The 19,288-nt window shown below is 50.0% G+C and overlaps 1 protein-coding gene across 5 annotated transcripts; it reads right to left on the reverse strand.

Annotated features, from left to right (window-relative positions):
* Positions 1 to 493: 493 nt before the first annotated feature.
* On the reverse strand, positions 494 to 14,748 carry ITIH1 (inter-alpha-trypsin inhibitor heavy chain 1). 5 transcript variants are annotated; one of them, XM_016121824.2, is made up of 22 exons: positions 14,603 to 14,747; positions 14,347 to 14,367; positions 13,847 to 14,013; positions 13,300 to 13,404; positions 12,752 to 12,914; positions 12,078 to 12,191; positions 10,632 to 10,757; positions 10,425 to 10,541; positions 9,573 to 9,741; positions 9,359 to 9,484; positions 7,750 to 7,931; positions 7,283 to 7,468; positions 6,012 to 6,151; positions 5,223 to 5,380; positions 5,108 to 5,122; positions 4,672 to 4,692; positions 4,149 to 4,232; positions 3,926 to 4,039; positions 2,722 to 2,923; positions 1,662 to 1,834; positions 912 to 1,023; positions 494 to 775 (listed from the first exon to the last, which is right to left on the reverse strand). In XM_016121824.2, exons 1-22 carry the CDS (start codon positions 14,711 to 14,713, stop codon positions 637 to 639), a joined length of 2,745 nt encoding a protein of 914 aa, XP_015977310.2. In that variant the 5' UTR covers positions 14,714 to 14,747; the 3' UTR covers positions 494 to 636. The 5 variants fall into 5 exon arrangements, with proteins under 5 accessions (XP_015977310.2, XP_015977309.2, XP_015977311.2 ...); XM_016121823.2 differs by having other exon boundaries at positions 5,223 to 5,395; XM_016121825.2 differs by lacking the exon at positions 14,347 to 14,367 and having other exon boundaries at positions 5,223 to 5,395; positions 14,603 to 14,748.
* Positions 14,749 to 19,288: the final 4,540 nt, after the last annotated feature.

Raw genomic sequence — 19,288 nt, forward strand, 5'->3', positions numbered from 1 at the left:
TACCCAGCCTGACTGGAGTATTTACGTAGGGATAATAAAGCATTCAGATACTAATACCAGAAAGCATAGGTTCAAATCCCATCTCTGCCACTTACAAAGTGAGTGATTTTGGACAAATTACTTAACCTCAGTTTCCTCAGCTGTAAATGAGCCTGATAAAAGCCTCCCCTAAGGCTACTGGGAACATACATTTAGTTAATTAAACTAAAGCACTTAGAACAGTGCCTACCTACAGGAAGGGCTTAGTCAGATGTGGATGTTGTTCGTCATTCCCGTACATGCTGCCAGAGTGTCATTTGGTCCCTGGACCTGTCAGGGGAGCTGTGTGTGGGGTACACTCAGGGCATTCAGAGGATATGGGACCAGGCAGCAGCAGAGAACAGGGTGGGGTGGGGTGAATTGTGGGCTTCTTCCCAACTCCTTAAGCCCCTCTGAGGGGCAGCATCTTGGGTTGCCTCTCTGCCACCCTCCCTCCCAAAGAGTACCAAGCCTGGGCTGGACACAGCTTCTCTTTAATGGAAATCATGCGTGCTTTGATACAGGTGACCACTTGGCCAGGGAGGTATGGCCTGGTCAGCAGATCAGGATGCTGTCCTCCTCCTCTGCCATGGACCCAAGGCAGGACATGTGTGCTGGCTAGGGGGCCCAGAAGATGTCTGGGACGATATAGTCAGTGTGAACACCATCAATCAGCCCGGCTCCATTGTTGTGTATGAACCAGCAGGTCACCTTGGTCCCCTGCCGGGGGTCCTTGCTATAGTCTTTCTGTACACCTCTGGGAAGAGACAAGTCATTCAGGGTTATCATTTGGACCCAGCAGGGCTACACCATTCCTGTGAGACCTGGAAGAAGGCCTGGACCAATAATGGGCAATGCCAATGGCAGAGATGCTGGGAGGGCAGTTCACCTACCTGGTGACTGTCAGCTGATGGTTCTTCACCACCATTGTGGCATCTATCTTTGTGGAGTCTGAGCCTGGGTGGATTTCAGACACTTTATAATCAAAGGGATGAAAGAATTGTCCTGGAAAGGTACATTGGAGGCAGCAGTTACCATTGGGGAGATTTGCTCATGCCTTGCCCTTAGTAGGTGCCCAATGGGGGTTTAGAGAGTTGCTTAAACTATTTTTTAAAAGGGCTTGACTGTTTCTGATGTATTTTGGCATCAAAGCCACTCCTTTAGTTCGCCTGCTATAAAGAAGCAGATATATTGTCAAGTGGCCATACCTCTTGACTTTTGTGGTCAATTCCTAAGGAATCTGGCCAGTAGAGAGGTTTGACGGGTAGGTACCCATGGAAAGCAGGGTCTTCAGGAAGGCCACAGGAAAAGTAGTGTGGCTGATGACCCATCCCACACGGGAGGTCTCTGAGAGCCATTGGACCTTTCTGTTTGCTAATTGGGCCTCTCCCCATTTGCTCCTTGGCTTACCTACACTTTAGTATCACCCTGTAGACCACCCCCGTCTCCACCAAATAAAGGCTATGTGTTTAATTGCAGTCTTTTTGAGGGACATGGCCCTCACCAAGAAAAGCCCTTTTTGGAGCTCTGAGCCTTGGAGGCCACGTTGGAGATGGGCCTGTCCTGGTGCCCAGCTGCAAAGCTGACCAGTCTACTGGCTTCAATACCTCACCCCACAGATCTGCCTGCCTAGTCAGCCATACCCAGCAGCCCATGTGTCCGCGTTGACATCCGGTGACTATCCAGCACATAGAAGCCCAGGAAGTCCTGATGGATGGCACTCCCCTTCCATACTCGGTGCAGAACGACCTCGAAGGTGCCCCCATCCTCCACGGACACTACTAGGTTTCTCTTCCTATTGATGGTCACCACCACCCTGCAGGGGCAGGTGGCCATGAGGACAGGTGTGGTTACACTGCACCCTCTCTGTTCAGCTACCTTTGTCCTCTGGGACCCATCTCTTATGACCTCCCTACCCTCACCCCCAGATTTTTGGGTGTTACCTGTTCTGCGCTTCTTCCCACGTGTTGCTATTGTATATGGAGCCCTTAAAATGTGCTAGACCCTGTGCCAAGCCCTCCGTGCAAACTACATCATTTAATTCTCACTCTGATCCTGTGCGGACTAAGGGTCAGAGAGGTTAAGTAACCTGCCCAAGGTCACACAGCTATAAGCAGCAAAGCCAGGACTTGGACTCCAGCCTGTCTAATATCAAAGTCTGTGCTCTTTGACTCCTGCTTATGACCTATGTCCTCCATATTAGACTCTTCCCACCACTTCCTCTAGCTCTGCTACCTAGCATTGGGCTCCGGTGCTCAGTAGAGTTTGTTAAATGAATGAAGGAACAAACATGAGACAAGGTATACTAAGACAGGTGCTGAAAGAGGAACCCAGAGAAATTCAACAGAAGGGATTAGGAGGGCTTCAGGGAAGAGGTAGCCTTTGTGCTGGGCCTGAGAAGATGGGCTGGCTTTATTTGGTAGAGATGGAGGTGGACTGCAGGGTGAGGGCACCATGGTAGCACAGGCATCCAGGCAGCTGGGTCCGGGACACATGTCTAAAAACTGAGGGAAATGAGGGATGAGGTGATCCATGTCTGCATGTCCCACACAGAGGCCATATAAACATATTTCACTGACATGACTCAGGGGACAACGAGGGCCTGGCAGGCTCAGGAAGCAGAGCTGGCTTTGGGGCTTCTGCCTTGGCCCCCACCATACCACCCCTGCCTCCCTGCCCAGGCCCCGGTCCCAGCCCGGTTACTTGTCCTGCCGCAGGGAAGCCTGGTCCCTCCAGGAGAACACAGGCCCCCCTGAGCCAGGGTTCAGAGTGATGTTCTGAGGAGTTACTTCCAGCTGAAAGCCTGTTGCGGGGTTCGCAATCCCCAGCCGCCCGATGTATGTGCCCTCATGCTGCCCATGACTCCTGGACTTGTCGCCAATGAGCTGTCCACTCACTGAGAAGCCTGCAGTGGGGTGAAGGGCCATCCAGGTTAGGGAGAGGTCAGCTCTCGCTAGCCCCTTGCCCAGCCTTCCTTTGCTCATGCCTCCTTCCTGTGAGATCCCTACATTCCACCCATGCCGCACCATCTTTGAGGGTCTTTCCCCCCGAGAGGAGCCTTCGGGCTGGTCCAGGTTGCACACAATACTATCTGCCTCCTCCCCATACTAACTATCCAGTACTTAGTCCTCTGGCCTGGGCCCTGAAGGAAAGGTCTTGCAGGACTTGGTCTGCTCCTTCTCTGTGGTCCTAGTCCCTGACACAGGGCAGATGACATTAGGTGCTGCAGACACATTTGTGGGTCCTCTTCACAGAAGTGTCCTCTGACCAGAGCAGCCAAAAAGCCCCCTCGTCCTCTTCACTATCCTAATGCAACAGGTTTCATGCTCTGAAATTGTCATCTAAGAATTTGTTTACCTATTAGTCTCCCTTCTCTAAACTCTATAAGAGCAGGGACTTTGTCTCAGTTCCCACTGTGTCCCTGGTCCAAGCAGGTGCTCAACAAACATTTGCAGATGGACTGACTGGACTGAGAAGTCAGAAGTAACCAAAAGATAGATGTCATTCCCATCACCCAAGCACTGCTATGGAGACAGACTCTGAGGCTCCCTCAGCCATACTGGGGGAAAAGGCAGAGCAGGGTGGCTACATAACTTGTAAGACTCAGTACAAAATGAGAATGAGGGGCTGCTTGTTTTAAAATTGTTAAGAATTTCAAGACAGCAACAAAAGAGCATGGAACCAAGTCTAGATAGAGCCCTTCTAAGCATAGGATGCAGAATGCCTGCATGGGCCCAGGCAGGTAGATGGAGCGAGAGGGAGGCAAGTCAAGGTCAGCCAGGTGACAGACAGATGCACAGGGTATAGGAATTGGAGGCCATGGTCACTGTACTATCCATGGCTGAACATCAAGGGCAGAGGATCCCAGGCCCTGACCTTTCTGGCAGAGGGTGTGATGTCACTGTACCTGTGTTGGGGTCCTGCACCAGGCTCAGGACCACACCAGGCTCTTCGTTGATATTGAAACACAGGGTGTCCTCTTTCTGGGGCACGTGGATGATGAAGTGAGGGTCAGTGTCCACTGGGAGCATAGCATGGAGTCCATTAGATTGGGTATTGGGCAGATGGAGCCAGCCGGGGGCAAAGGTCTAACCGGTCAGGGTGTCCCTCAGACCCTCCTGAAGACTCACCACTAGTTACTCCCTTTTGCGACTGAGGGACAACGGAAGTGGAGTCAGTTGGAGGAGGCGCCTGCTCGGTTGACAGCACAAATGCTGATGGCAAGAGCAAATGGCATTTAAAAGGAAGGAAGCTGGGCTTCCCTAGAGCTGCTGGCTCCTTTTACAAGACCCCTCCCACCCCTGAGGCCACAAGAACAGGAATGGACACCGATCCCTTGATGCCTCTTGGGAGATAGGAAGAGAAGTTTGGGCCAGCGCAGTAGGCTGACCCTCTCTGTCTCCTTCCATGGGACTTGGTGGAGCTGGTGGCATAAGGGTGGGGGAGGCCAGGCCTACATCGGGGCTACTGTCTGAGGATTCCCAGTGAGAGGCAGTGAGGAGAGCTGGAGCAGAGAAAGGAAGACTTGGGCTGTTGTTTCCTCATCAGGCAAAACCTAGGGGCTTTGCTCAGGACTGAATTCACAGCCTGAGGGAGAGTAATATGTGGAGGAGTGAGGTAGAGCTGTGCATCATCAAAATGGCTGCCACTTACACCTTCTTTTTCCCAGCATCTCTGTGGAGTACAACAGAGGACAGTGTTACCCTTGCCACCCCACATAAAAGGCACACTCACCTCATTTCCCAAGCGCACCCAGGGCCCAGAGGCCAATCAGGCCTGGGCCGACCCTCCTCTAGGGAGGTTCCAGCCCTTCCCAGGGGCTCAGGCATCCTCACAGACACGTGTTCATATGAGGGCCCCAATGGAGACTGGTATGGGATTCAGGCTATGCAAGGGTCTCCACACACACAGGAGGAAGCAACTAGTTGTGGTAAAGTGGGAAAGGGCATCTCGGGGAATAAGAAACTATAAAGGGCTGGAGGTGGGGAGATGTGGGGATGGGGAGCTAGGTACTGGGTGCTGGAACAAGTGCCACTTGCCCAGCCACCAGGAGCTCCTCGAGAAAACCAATGTGATTTAAAAAACTCACCCAAGGGCTGAGAATCTGAAAGGGAGAAAAAGGAAAGAGAATTAAAGCCCAGGAGGTTTTTGGCCCTCAGAAGCCTCCCTAAGGCCCACAGCCTTCCCCTCTGCAGAGCTCATACCCTCCGGTGGCTTGTCAATGATGGGCTGCAGGCCGTCCTCGTCCACCATGCCCCCCACGATCATGGAGGTCAGTGGTGTCACAAATTGATAGGTCAGTGACATCTGCAGGGCCTTGGCTGACAGATTGGCCTTCTCCTCCTCCTCCTCAAGCTTCTTTCTGTGAGACAGAAACCTGCTCCAAGCCCCACAACTTGCATGACAATGTACTCTGGACTCACAATCTCTCCTCTTTTCAGTCATTTATTTACTCACTCATCCAGCAAACATGTATTGAGCACCTGCAGTGTCTCCATTCAGTGGCTGTCTTCAAAGACCTCATAACTTAAAGACCTCCCACACAGAAAACCTAGAAATTTGGCAGGGTTGCAGTATGTGCCTTGGAAATGCCCAGAGAATTTAACAAGTATGAGATACTGGGCAGGTTGTCTCACCTCTCTGGGCCTCAGTTTGCTCATCTATTAAAGGGAGATAATGAAATTTCCTTGCATGTCAAGATTAAATTAGTATATCTGGACTTGGCAGTCCCACAGTTAAGGGCAGCTCCCCAGTAGCAGCTCAGTTGGGGCAGAGTGGGCTGCCCTATGGCCCCAGGGGGTCCCGCCCACACTATTGACTGACTGGTTGATAGTAACTCAGTGAACAAAACAGAAGGACAATGAATCTGACCTGTTTGTAACCTCAAAGGCCTAGAATTGCCCCTGCCCTGGTCACCTAGTCAGTCCAAAGGCGTCAGGGTAGAGGGTGCTCTGGAGTGAATAGTGCCCACCAGGCAGCCTCGGGGGTCATACCGCTTGGCTAGCAGCTCTTGGATGGTAAGGTAGGCCCAGAGGCGTTCAACATGGTTCTCTAGCATGTGGCCCCGCTCTTTGAGTAGTTTCTTCATCTCTTCCTCATCCACTAGGCAGGTTGTCTTGAATTCTTGGCCCTCCTGAGGGTCGTGATGGGGAAAAGGGCCATGAGCCATTAGGAGCACAATGGCTGGCTGGTGCTCAAGGCTCTGAGAGGCCCCAATCTTGTCTGGTCTCTACGGCTTTCTTCTCAGCACCATCCTCTTTCCTAAACCTGCTTTCCTCAACCCCACGCATGCATTCTTTCCACAAAAGCATGCTGAGCACCCTCTGTGAGCCAAGTTGGCCTAGGCCTCAGGCATTCCAGGGTTAGGAGAACCAGGCCCTACCCTCATGGAATTACTCTCTCAGGGATGTCAAGAAGCACCCGGCTGCTTTTACTACGTAGCTGTTTCCACCATGCCCTGGTGCTCCAAATGCCCACCATGTCCTTGGTGGGATGCACCATTTAACCTGCCCTCACACACAAATGTGCCTTCTCTCCCTAGCTACAACAATTGGGCACCATTTCCTGAGGGAATCCCATGCCAGGCAGTGTGTAAGCATACTATGTGGACTATTCCATTTACTCCATACAACTCCCCAGTGTAGTGTCATCCCCATGGTACAGAAAAGGAAACTGAGGCCTATGGAGCTGGACACATTTTCTCACGGTCACCCAGTCAGTCAGGGTAGAGCCAGGGTCCAGCTCAGCTACCCTCATTCAAAGCCCAAGTTCTGCACCTTCAACCACAATGCGGCACTTGAGCCCACACTGTGCAGGACAGGGTCCAGGTCTCACGCACCATGATCCCCAACATGCGAGCACGCGTGCACACACACACACACACACACACACACACACACACACACACACATTGCACTGTGGCATAAAGTTGAGTATATAGCAGGTGTTCAGGAAATGGTTGTCAAATGAGAAGGAAGAAGCTAGCCTCTTATTCTCTCACGCCTTGGAGGAAATAATATGAGGAGTAACAGGTGGTCCATTTTGGCCCAAGCTACTGCCAATAAAGGCCATGTTGACTCCATTCCAACCTGTCCCTGGGACGACTGCATAGAGGAATGTTCAGGCCTGGGCCGTGTTAGTGCAGAGGAGGGGCACTATTCTGGGAGAAAGAGAGGCCGCCAGGGGGCCCGGGCTGGAGAACGGTGTGGGTTTTGAGCCTCTGGGGACTGCCTGGCCTCTTCATTGTCTGCAGCCCACTATTTACCCCATGGGCCTGCACATCAGCCTTGAAGCTGCTCAGCTTGTTGTCAGCGATGCGCCCAGCCACCACAATCTCCGAGCCTTCATAGTATTGTTTATGGCTGTGTTGAGTCAGGGCCGAGACAGAGTCCTGGGGGTATTGCAACTCCACATTCACCAGCAGGGGGTTGGCTACCTGGTTGTAGAAACCCTGCAAGGGTGGGGAGCACAGCTTTAGAACTGATGGGTCACCCTGGGCACCCAATGAGAAACCCACTCACAAAGCGGGGTGTTGGGATCTATACTTTATAGAAAGAATCATAGGCTCAGAAGGGTTAAGTAACTGGCTCAAGATCACCTAGCTAATTCACACTCATGCCGAAGCTTTATCTCCTCCTCTAGGCTTATAGGAAAATGGCTGCCAAGGCAGGGTTCCCCATGGGCTGCTGTTGGTGATGTATTTGGGGATGGGGGAGTGGGCAAGGAGGAGACCTGCAGCTGCTGGGTGGCGTCATGGTCCTCATAGATTCTCTGGACCCGTCCATTGTTCTCCATAGACATGATCTCCAGGAAGTTCAAGTCCACATTGTGGCCAAAGCCCAAGTTGTAGAGTGGGAACCTGCCCCCGATGGCGTTTCGGACGTTCTCGAGGATTTGAGAACGGTCTGTCACCCCTGCAGCCACATACCCAGGCAGTCACTGGATACCAGCTCACAGGCATGTGGAACATGAAGGGGCTTTGAGGCACACTGCCTGCAAGCAACCCTCCCATCTTAATCCATCTCCATCACCACCCACATCTAGAGACAATGCCTCCTGCTGGCTCACCTGAACAATTGCAACAGTTACTAACAGCTCCTCACAGACTTTGCCCATCTATATGGATCCATCACAAGCAGATCTGATTCTGCTCTAAAGCTTCCCATGGCTCTTTGCTGTGGCCTGTGAGGCCCTGCTGACCTTCCCACTCCTGTTTCGCCTATTCTACACATGCCTGAAAGTCCCAGGCAGGCCCTGCCATTGCGGACATCTTTTTTTGCTCAAGTTACCCCCTCTGAGGGGGAAGGTAGATGGGGTAAAGGGGGTCAAATATGTGGCGACAGAAAGAAATCTAACTATGGGAGGTGAACACACAGTGTAAAAAAAAAATATATATATATATATATATATATATATATATATATATATATATATATACACACACACACACACACACACACACACCTTAAAGTGTACAGGTGAAACTTACTGGACTTTGTTAACCAATGTCACCATCAAAAAATTAATTAATTAATTAAAAGAGAAAAAGAAAAAGAAAAAGGAAAAATTGACACTAGTTAATTTTTCTTAAGATCTTTCCCTAGAAAATTTTTTGAATATTATAGATCGGTATATCTCATTAATTTAATGTTCCCTATTGCAAAGAAGAGGTAGGATTTGTTTGTTTTTCAGTATAAACTACACAACATACCAAGGGCTAAGATAATAAAAATTTCTTGTACAATAAGAAAAAAAAGCTGCCTTCTCCACTAGGGACCCCTTCCTGCGTCTCTTCTCCTCCTTCCACACTGAGCTCAGGGGTCACCTCCTCCAAGAAGCTTTTTGAGATCTTTTCGGGGCGAAGAGCCCCTTTTCTGTTGCCCTCCCCCCTGCCTCCTGGTCCCACAGCCTCCTGGCACCCTGTTCTTTCAGGGCATTCAACAGAGCTTCTGCTTCTGTGTCTGCCTCCCCATGGGCCCTGGGCTCCTTAAGGATAGAGAGATGTCTTGTTCTCTTGGTATCTCTTCTTGGTCCTTAGTGCTGTGGTTGGCACACAGACAGCGCTAAATACATAGTTCTTTAAACTCAACCTAACAATCCTGCCCATCCTCCTAGGCCCTGTGCAATGTGGTGTCATGCAGAAACTTCAACATCTAAGCTCAGGACTGAAGTGCGCCTTGGAGTTCCTGCAGACTTTATGGTCTGAACTCTGTTTTTAGATCAGTGTTTGTCTTTGCCCTGAGCCTTTCTTGCCCTCCCTAATTGGGTTTCCATGAGCAGCTTGAATACCTTCAGTAATGAAGAGATTGGTACCTTCCCAGGCAGCCCTCTAGATGCTTACCCTCTGTGGGCTCCCCATCTGTCAACATGATGAGAATTGAGGCATGGTTGGTGAGTCCTGGGATACTTCCCTGAGCTTGGTTCAAGATCTCAATTCCCCGGAGCAAACCTCCATTTAGGTTTGTGGCTGCAGAGAACAGAAAGCAGACAAGTGTATGCCTTCATTCTGAGAAGATAGAGGTGACACCAAGGTGGCTTGAGATGCATGACCTTACCCCCAGCCAAGGCGAAACGCCGAACAAAGTCTTTAGCTGATTGCACATTGGCAGCAGATGCCTGCACCAGAAAGCCCTTCCATGACTGTACTTGAGACCCAAAGAGGACCAGGTCAAAGTAGTCCCCTGGCCGCAAGTCACTCAGGATTTTAAGGAGTGCCTCCTTGGTCTGTAAGGACAGGACAGTCAGTGGAGGGGCAGAGCCCCAGGATAGTACCTTCTGTCTGCTCCAGAAACCCATTTCAGAGATCTGCAGGGCAGAGGTAAATGGTGGACAAGCAGGAGGAGATGGCCAGGTGGTGCCAGAAGAGGAGCAACCTGTGGGGCTCTGGTGGTTGGTAGGGGAGAGGGAGAAGGCGAAGGGACCCAGTGCAGGGAGAAAAAATGACCAGGAATTTGAGTGGGGCAGGATTAAGAACAAAGGACCCCAGGGGGCTGAGTTTTTAAAACTCTGCTTGTCCGGTGGTGGTTCCACTGCCCCATGGACTGGGCACTTAAGAGCACTATGAGCCTCAGACTATGGCCTTGTTGCATGACACTTCCCATGGATCCCACAATTGTCCCCAGGTTGTATCTTCCAGGTGCTCCCTCACTGATAATCTGTGACCCTGTGGACACTGTTATTAGTCCCATTTTACCACTGAGGAGAAGTGAAATCACCTGCCCACGGTTACACAGCAAGGAAGTGGCTGATTCCAGAACCTTTAACCACTGGAATTTCTGGTTAAGTCACCCTGCGTCTGATCAGGAGCAGAAATCCCAAACCCAGACTCTGGTGGCAAAATCATCATGGTGTGGATAATGGGGCTGAAGAAGCTTCCACTGGGTGAATTATTTAAAGGCACAGTTTACCTGCTTCACTTTCTGACCTTCCATGGAGTTGCTGATGTCAATCACAAAAACTAGGTTTTTATTCAGATTCGTCAGGTTTTGGGGGGCGAAGAAGTGGACAAAATAGTTATTGGCAACCTGAAACACACACAAAAAAAACTAGTGAGGCATCTCTTGCAAGCACCCCTGCTCACCCTCTGAGGCTTGGGCTAGAAGCTTTGGGCTCACCACGAGGTCACAGAGCCTTTCTCGATTGACATCATAGGTCACCTTGAAATCCCCATCCATCAAGGTTGTGGAGCATGTGGGACAGGATTGCTGCTGGCTCACGGTGGGGCTGAAAAGCACGTGACCCTGGAACCATCAAGAGTGTGAGTCATTGCTGGTTTGTGCAGCTGCAAATAGGATGTTCGCAAAGACAACATAAGGGGTGTGTGTGTGTGTGTGTGTGTGTGTGTGTGTGTGTGTGTGTTGCACTAGCATAAAAATGAGTCAGGTGGGCCCTTCCCCCAGCTGCTGAGAGTACACACTTGTAGGTAGTAGGAGAGAAGACCTATTTCTTTGCTTATACGCTTCTGAATCATTGAGATTTTCTACAATAAGCATCACCACTTTGTGTACAAAATAATAGTAGTATACGAGCAGGAGAGCATCAGTCAACTTAAACTATGGAATAAAAAAGCAAAGCTATAACTCCATGCTGGAAAATAGAACCCACATAGATAAAGAACAGAGGCTGGAAGGAAAGACTCAGAGTTGAGGTCCGGACTTACTTAGTATTAGTGCTCAGGAAAATGAAGGGTGGTTTTCACTCAGTACTTTTCTATACTTCTGTACATTCCACATTTTCTTTAAACGCTTTTTTAGTTTTAGCTTTTGTTTGTTATAAAAGTAAGATATGCTCATCAAAAAAAAAAAAACTTGAAAAGAATTGGTAGGAAGACAAAAATCCATCCCTGTGGTTCCCCACTGAGTGCAAGCATGTTTGTTAACACTCTGGGGTGTCATAGTTTGTTTAAAAGGAACCCCTCCAAAGCTGTACGAAACATTTCTTTTAAGTGAATCGTTATAGAGTCACTACCATAACTAGGTGAACACAAAAGGGTTTGCTCCTGGCTCCAGCCGAGGGCAAATTAGGAAGCAGGGCACTAGTTGGGTATCACCCACCCATATGCCATACTCCTCCAGGACCTGGGGATGGGACAAGCATGGAGGCTTCTGGGATTCCTGCAAATGGGTGGCAAGTAACAAGTGGCAAGAGGCTGGGTAGGCTAAAGGCCTTTGCAAACGTTATTATGTTTCCAAGAACACTGGAGTTTGGAATCCTAACCTCAACAGCATCTGACATTTGCTCATATGCCCTGAATGCTTTCCTATGGATGTGAAACAAGAGGAAACTGAGGCTCAAGAAAGCCAGCAACTCACCCCAGACGATGCAGCTAACAGGATTGTGTCTTCCCCAGCCTTAGCATGCAGGCTTTTGCTAAGTTGCTCTGAGAACCAAGAGTGCCAAGTTCCCCCGGATATCAATGATAAAACACCTGCCTCTCTTACCCCTAGCCTTTACCCCCGGCGTGGTTTCCAGGCCAAACTTAGACACTCCATAAAGGGTTAGGCCAAGTTGAGTGAGTCCCAGAAGACCTGTTCCCCCCAGCCTCTGGCCATCCCATGCACCTCTTTGCCTGAGAAAGACTTCTTGATGAGTTGGGTCGCCAGTTCTTTGGGAAGGAAGGAAGTCCGGGCATCCAGCTTGCTGATCCCTTGAGGCTCAAAGATGTCCACGTCGATCTGCATCATTGAAGCAATTCCTACACCAAGGCTCCCATTTGGCCCATCATCAAGTCTCAGCCAAGAACCAATGTGTCCTGGCCATCTACTACATACAGCGCCCACCCAGCACTGCTAAGGGCCTGGCCAATCAAAGGCGCTCCAAAAATATTGGCCAAATAAAGATGCATGTGCCTACTCCCCTCAACTCGACCACTACTGAGGTGCCAGAGACAATTACAGTCTCTTAGGCTACTCAGGACTTTATGGTTTACAAACTATCTGGATATTTAGTATCTCTTTTGATCTTTTCAGCAATCCTGGGACATGTAGGAACCCCCATTTAACAGATGAGCCAGCTGAGGCTCAGAGAGGAGGATGAGATCGAAGGGTTCAGGGAGCTTCCTGCCCATGGAGAGCCCAATAGAGCCCACCCTGAAGAGTCAGTTCCCTTCCCCTGTGCTCAGGCCTGGCATGGCACATGATGGGTACCAAGCCAATGCCTGGAACCACAGTGAGAGAGAGACAGGAACTCTGCTCCTGAGACGACTCCCCTGGGTGTATGGTCACCTCCAATCTACCTCAAAATGATGCACCAACTGCCTGGGCTTGACTTTGATGACAATGTCGTACTGCTTAAATCTTCGCTTCAGCACCTCCTCGTAGGTCAGCTGAAACGTGACCTTTGCTCTGGGACTAACGGTGATGTGGATGGTGAATTGCTCCATTGTTCTTCCTGAGGCTCTGGACATGCCACCAGAGGCAACAACACAGACAAACGGTAAAATGACATGTGGTTTCTTGTCACCTAAAGCATGGGTCTCAGAATCAATTTCTCTTATTTTAGTGCTGCTCCCATGTGTCCTTGACCCTCAACCTGTCTTAACTGGCTGGTCAGGGTCAGGGTCCAAGGACAGGGCCCCCTTTCTCCTTCAGGCTGGTCTGGGAGACAGGCAAGTCAACACCAGCCTTGCCCAGTACACCTATGCTGGTGTTCAGGTTTGGGCAGTTTGCTCACTTTCCATCAGCCTGGGGCCGCTCTCCACCCAAAACCACCTTGTAGTCCTCAGATCTGTCCTGGCTGGGGAGGGCAGCCTCAGAGACTGGGCCAGCAGGGCTCAGAACTCACCTGACAAGGCCGGCATTCTCTCCTGAGATGGCCGCTTTCCGGTACTTTTTCCATGCAGTTGCTTTGTCCTTGATGTATCCAATGAATGCTTTTCCATTTGCTGTGCTGCAGAGAAGAAGAAGCACTCAGGGGAGGTGTCCCTCCCTGTTCACACAGGTCATTCATACTGGAGGTACTCCCAGCCTAGACCCTGAAAAGGTCATGTCCAGGTGAGCACTCATGGGAGGGTGTCCTTGCTGGTTTCCTACTGCTTAAAAGATTGCTCAGAGGCCCCTTGGCAGTGAGGTCGGCAGCCACAGCCAGACACTGGCCTTTGCTCCTTGGGCCCTAAGCTGAAAACATAGTTAGAGGCCACAGTTTGCTCTCTGCAATGGGAGCCCAGACCAGACCTGAAGGACTATTCCTCCCCTCAGAGCTGGAAATGGCTCGTGGCCCTTTGGGGACTGAGGAGTTGGTCGACACTGTCTGGCTACCCTAAGCTGTGGTTTTGAGCTGGGCTTGGTGAATAGAGATAGCTCTAGGTGTGGGAGTCAGGCAGAGCACACACATGGTAAAGTCGCTGATGAAAGCTGTCTTGGGGATCTCTACATCGAAGGCCACTTGCTTGGCTTCATTGGCTCTGTTGACCACTTGGCTGGTGATGACATAGTGCGCGAAGCGAGAGGTGACTTTGCAGTTGACTTTCAAACTCTGGATGCTCACGCCATCGACAGCCTAAAGTAAGACATAAGGGTGCTATGGCCTGGAATGGGAACCTCTGAGCCAGTGAGAGACTTTGTGTTGTATTGGGGCTTAGCACCCAGTTCTGACTGACACGAGGTGCCTGAAGAGCAGACCAGCCCTCCTGGGGAGGCCCATTTGTTCTCTCTGCCTGAGACCATGCAGTGGGGATGAGGTGGGATGGGAAAGCCCCCATTTCCTGAAGACGGGCGTCCCTCTGCCTAGGGCACTAACAGAAGAGCACACCCCTGGGGCGGGGGAGGGACAGGGAGAACAAGCGGTGATAGTGGCCCCACCACAGGCTCCTTTGTGGAGACTCCTACTCACTGTGTCCACAGCCTGTCGTTTCTGTAAAGCAAACCAGGGTGGATGTGAGTGTGAATGCTCGGGGCCCGCAGACGGTTTGTTAAGGAATAGGCATGGGACGCAGCCTAGTACTCTTCCCCTTGGCCTGACCGCTCCAGTCAGAGCTGGTCAAGGCGGGTCGGGGTGGCCCCAGCCCCTGGGTTGAGGGTCTTGTATCCCTCCCTGGCCCCATCCAGGCCCACCTGCCTGTTTATGCCCCGAAGGTTTACCCACATACCTTGCTGCTTTTGGGCTTTTGGGGTGAACCCCAAGCAGGCACGGCCTGAAAGATGAGGAGGGACACCAAGGATGTGCACAGCAGCACCCGAAGCCCCATGGCACCATCCATGGTCTCAGCTCCCACTGCCTTGTCGCTTCACTCAGACCATTAATCAATACGGTGCTGGATAAACATAGATTAAACATTACACAAGAGGAAGGTAAATATTACAATTTGGAGGATCAAACTTGACAGCAAATGCTTTTTCCTTGCAGGAGATTCCCAACTGTGTAAACTTCTGGCCAGACTCAGACTGTGCCCTTATGTACAGAACTACACTCAGCCAATGTGAATCGTGAAGACCCCAGCTGCTCATCTAATCCTGGGTCTGGCACAGGGCAACCCCAGTGATATGGTGACACATGTCAAGAAGCCACAGTTAAAAATGGGTTTCTAAACTTAGTTAAGGTTATTTTCAAAATTCTTTAAGTATCAATGAATATTTCATATAGTTACACTTCAACCAAGGAGATAAATACTATGGCTTAGAAAGTGTCTGTCCGTGTCTCATTTCTTATAGTGCCAACTCCAGCAGTAGTTCTGCCAGAGGCAGTCTGGGTAGTCCTGGGACGCACAATGGATGACCTATGCTGTGGGACAGTTGCTTCATCTCTCTGGACCTTCTCATCCAGATTTGGAAAGAAGAACAGAAGTAGCCCCATTGTTCTACATCCTGGGCAGGGGTGCCTGGCAGGTAGAGGAAATACGGAGATGAATGCCACCTTTTCATAATGGAGAGCTGATTACGTGCCATGCATTGCTCTAATTCCTTTTTTGTCTAATTTTATCCTCATAGTGTCCCTGGATATTCCTGGGATGGGGCCTCTGAACATGTGAGAGACTTCTGTGTTATATTGGGGCTCAGCGCTTAGCTCTGATACAAGGGACCAGCAAGTGACAGAGCAGGTATTCAAACCCTGGTCTTTCAGACTCCAAAGCCCAAGTCCATCACATAATGGCAGGAATGTCCTCTGCATTATTAGAAAGGAGAAACAGAGTCCAAGACCCCGAAGACCCCTCTTGTACCTGCAATTTCTTAATTTTTTTGCCCAAACCCACCCCGTCCCCTACAAGCCACAGTATACTGGGCAGACATGACCCTTGGTCAATCTACTCCACGGCCCTGGGTAGAATGTACTGGCTGCTATAACCCTGATACAGTGAGGGGGCCCAGAGGCCTCTTTGATGTCTGTTTGCTTGCCGTGGACTTTGTCTCACAGAGCAGCTTCTAGGAAAAAGTTTATTGTCCCCAGGCCAGAATGACCTTCTGGTCTGATTTCTGGCCTTTGTGAAAGATGAGCTGGATCAACATGATACTGCATTTGAAGTTCTGTTTTTCTGCATCAGTATGGACTGAGCTCTGTGGTGGGTTGGGCACAGTACCTGGCACTGGGATACCACAATGATGGAACTCGAGTGCTTTGCTGTGTTCAGTGAGCTGATGCCTTGGAAAAGAAGTCAGACATGTTAAAGGAAACCCAGTGAATCCCAGGAATGATCAGAAGCGAAAGAGGTGTATGAAGGAGCTGTAGAAGGGGTAGAGCTCAACTCCTTCAGTGCAGGGGTCTGAAAGTGTCCAGTCTTTTGGGAGGGAAATACTAAAGCATTTTGAGCAGGGGTGTGACAAGATCAAGACCGGGCTGTTGGGAGATGGCTAGCACCAAGTCTAGTCCATAAAAGGTGCTGGAAACATGTTTGTGAGATCTGAGGAGGAGAGAGGGTATGAGAAGAGCTAACAGTGACTAGTGCCTCATCATCTTTTGTATCTGAATTCATTTATTGCTCACAACTACCCTTAAAAGATAAATAATGTTATTGATCCCATATTAGAGGATAGGTTGAGTCACTCTGTGGACATGGTAGGTGAGGAGATGGGTGGACAGAAAGCAGCTGAGGTTGCTGATGGTTGAACCTGGGGGCCTGAGAGATTGGCTGCGCTGCTGGTGCAACAGGAGGGCACACAGGCCCAGACCTGGTCTCAGCCCCCCTCACACAGCCAACTGCTCGCTTGATTTTCTCAGAGTCCCTCAATCTGATATGTCTAAACTGAACTCATGGCCTTTCTCTCCCCCTCCTGTATGTATCCCACCACCAAGGCTGAGCTTTCCTCTCTTTTTGTCCACCCTAATAAAGGCCACCACCATCCACCCGAGTGTCCAAGCCAGAAAACTAGGTGGCATATTGGATGTATCCCTCTCCTAGAACACCTATGCTTATCCCCACCTCCAACCGTCAACATATTTTTCTAATCCATTTACTTTTCTCCAAGTCCCCAGTCACCACTGAGTCTAAGCCACCCTCATCTCTCACCTAAATGGCTGCTTCCCGTTTCCACTTTGGTCCTACAAACTATTACCTAGAAGCAATCAGAGTCATCATTTTTAAAGGCCGATTTGCTCTAGTCTTTTCCCTATCTAACACACTTCTAGGTCTTAAGTGGTCTGGCCCCAGCTGCCCCTCCATCTCACCTAGCCATAGCCCCTCTAGTTCTCTCAGCTTCAACCATGCTTTTTCATGATCCATATAGGCAGGTGCTTTTCCACGTAATTATTTATCAACCCCCTGTCCATCCATTCAAACCTGGTTGGTGCCAACCTCATGCCAACTCCTGGGTTTAAGTGTTGAAGAAAGCAAGCCCAGCCCAGTGTACAGAGAGTTCACACTAAGGTGTGGAGTTGGAGTCACAAAATAAGTCCATTGGGCCTTGGTACATGGTGTTCTTTCTGCCTGAAATTTTTTTTTCTTAAACTTAAGCCTAAGCAATATTTACTTGGCGCAACCTCCCCTGGATGCCTAGGCTGGGTTCAGTGACCTTTCTCCATGACATTGTTCTCAGTTGGCGAGAATAATTTGTAAAATGCTTCGTTGATTAATGACCATCTCTCTCTTTGACTATAAGCCTCACAGGGGCAGGACTTAGTCTTGTTCACTTTGTTCTCCAGGGCAGGACACCAACCTTACACTATGCAGGCCCATACTAAGTGTCTGTAGAGTGAATGATGGATTTGACAAAGAGTAAGTTGGGGGAGGTAAAAAGCAGAGGGCAGAGCACAGAACCGAGGAACACCTCAAGCCTGAGGGGAGCATGGGCAGTCAAAAGAGAACAGGAGTGGGCAAGAGGTACAGGAGAACCAGGAAAGCTCTAGAAACCAAGAAACAAGAGGATTCCCCAGAGGACAAACGTTGATAAGAAGAGGGATGGATGAAAGCTAAGAAAAGTGTCTAGGGAATATGAATCATTTTTCAGGAAGCCTTCCTGGGGGCAGGTGGGGCAGTGACTATAGGGGAGTTTAGGAGTGAGCAACCCCTAAGTCATCTAGAATAGGGGTCCCTAACCCCCAGGCCACAGACAGATTCAGGTCTGTGGTCTGTTAGGAACTGGGCGACACAGCAGGAAATGACCGTCAGGCGAGTAAGCGAAACTTCATCACCGCCTCAGCTCCACCTCAGATCATCAGGCACTATGTTCTCATAGGAGCATCGGTCCCTGGTGCCAAAAAGGTTGAAGACTGCTGTTGTAGAATATTGTTTTGAATGTCTTAACTTCTCAGAGGTTCTGTTTCCATAACTGTAAAATAAGGATGATAATAGTACCAGCCTCACAGAGTTGATGTGAAGATTAAATGATCCCATGCACTATGGGAGGAGGCTGGGGATTAACTGGGAAGGGGGAAGGGGCATGAATTAACTTCTCGGAGTAATGGTAATGCTCTATATTATGCATTCTCAACAGGGGCAATATTGCCCCCAACTGGGCAAATTTGGTTCTTGGGTGTGGGCAGAAGAAATCTTACATTTCCAAGGGACGAATTTCAGGTTCTTGAGAAAGACACTCTTGGGTTGTAGAAACTAAATAAATATCTACCCTCTTAAAGGGACACAAACGTTACAATTGCAAGCTTTGCAAATGCTCTAGGAAAGGGAGGTGTTAGCTGGTACAAACTACAAATTCTTTTGGCAGCTCTGGGCTTTCATGTGCAGGTCTTTTAAGGGTGGCCAGGGTCCTCCTAGGGACACTGCCTTAAGCTGTAAGAACCTATGCCAGAATTTGGTCAAGTCATTTAGTGTGGGGTAGGGGTGGGGAAAAGATGGAGGTCCTTGCACTATGAGAGTCTCTTGCACTTCTCAATACATAAGCTGAAGTGTTTAGAAATGAGGTGTACTGATATATCTAATTTACTCTGAAGTGAATAAAAAATAAGCTGGATTGCTGAACATGTGACAATGGGAAAAAACAAATGTTACTTCTAAGAATTTAGTCTGTCACCACCACCGCTGCTTCCATTAGAATTTGAGCTCCGTGAGGGCAGGGACTTTGTTGGTCAGGCATATGGTGTGCGGCCCATAAATATTTGCAGAAGGAATGAATAACGCTTGCAAAGCGCTTAATGTAAATGCCCAATATGCCGAAGCTTCCTAGACCTCATTTTTTGCCGGAAACCCGGAAGTTCCCGGCGGAGTTGCTGAGGCGGAGGGCGGCCTCAGGGCACAAAGGAGTCGCTCTGGCTGCCTGGCACCTCGGCTCTATGGCGGGTCCTCCGGAGACGGCGGGACAACTCTAGCCGTCTGGTACCTCAGCTCTGTGGATTCTCCCGGGCCGCCGGAGCATGCGCGCGGCTGCGCTGGCGGGGATCGCTATGGCAG

The sequence above is a fragment of the Rousettus aegyptiacus genome, unplaced genomic scaffold (genome assembly GCF_014176215.1).
Source record: "Rousettus aegyptiacus isolate mRouAeg1 unplaced genomic scaffold, mRouAeg1.p scaffold_m13_p_4, whole genome shotgun sequence".
In the NCBI taxonomy this organism is placed as follows: Eukaryota; Metazoa; Chordata; class Mammalia; order Chiroptera; family Pteropodidae; genus Rousettus; species Rousettus aegyptiacus.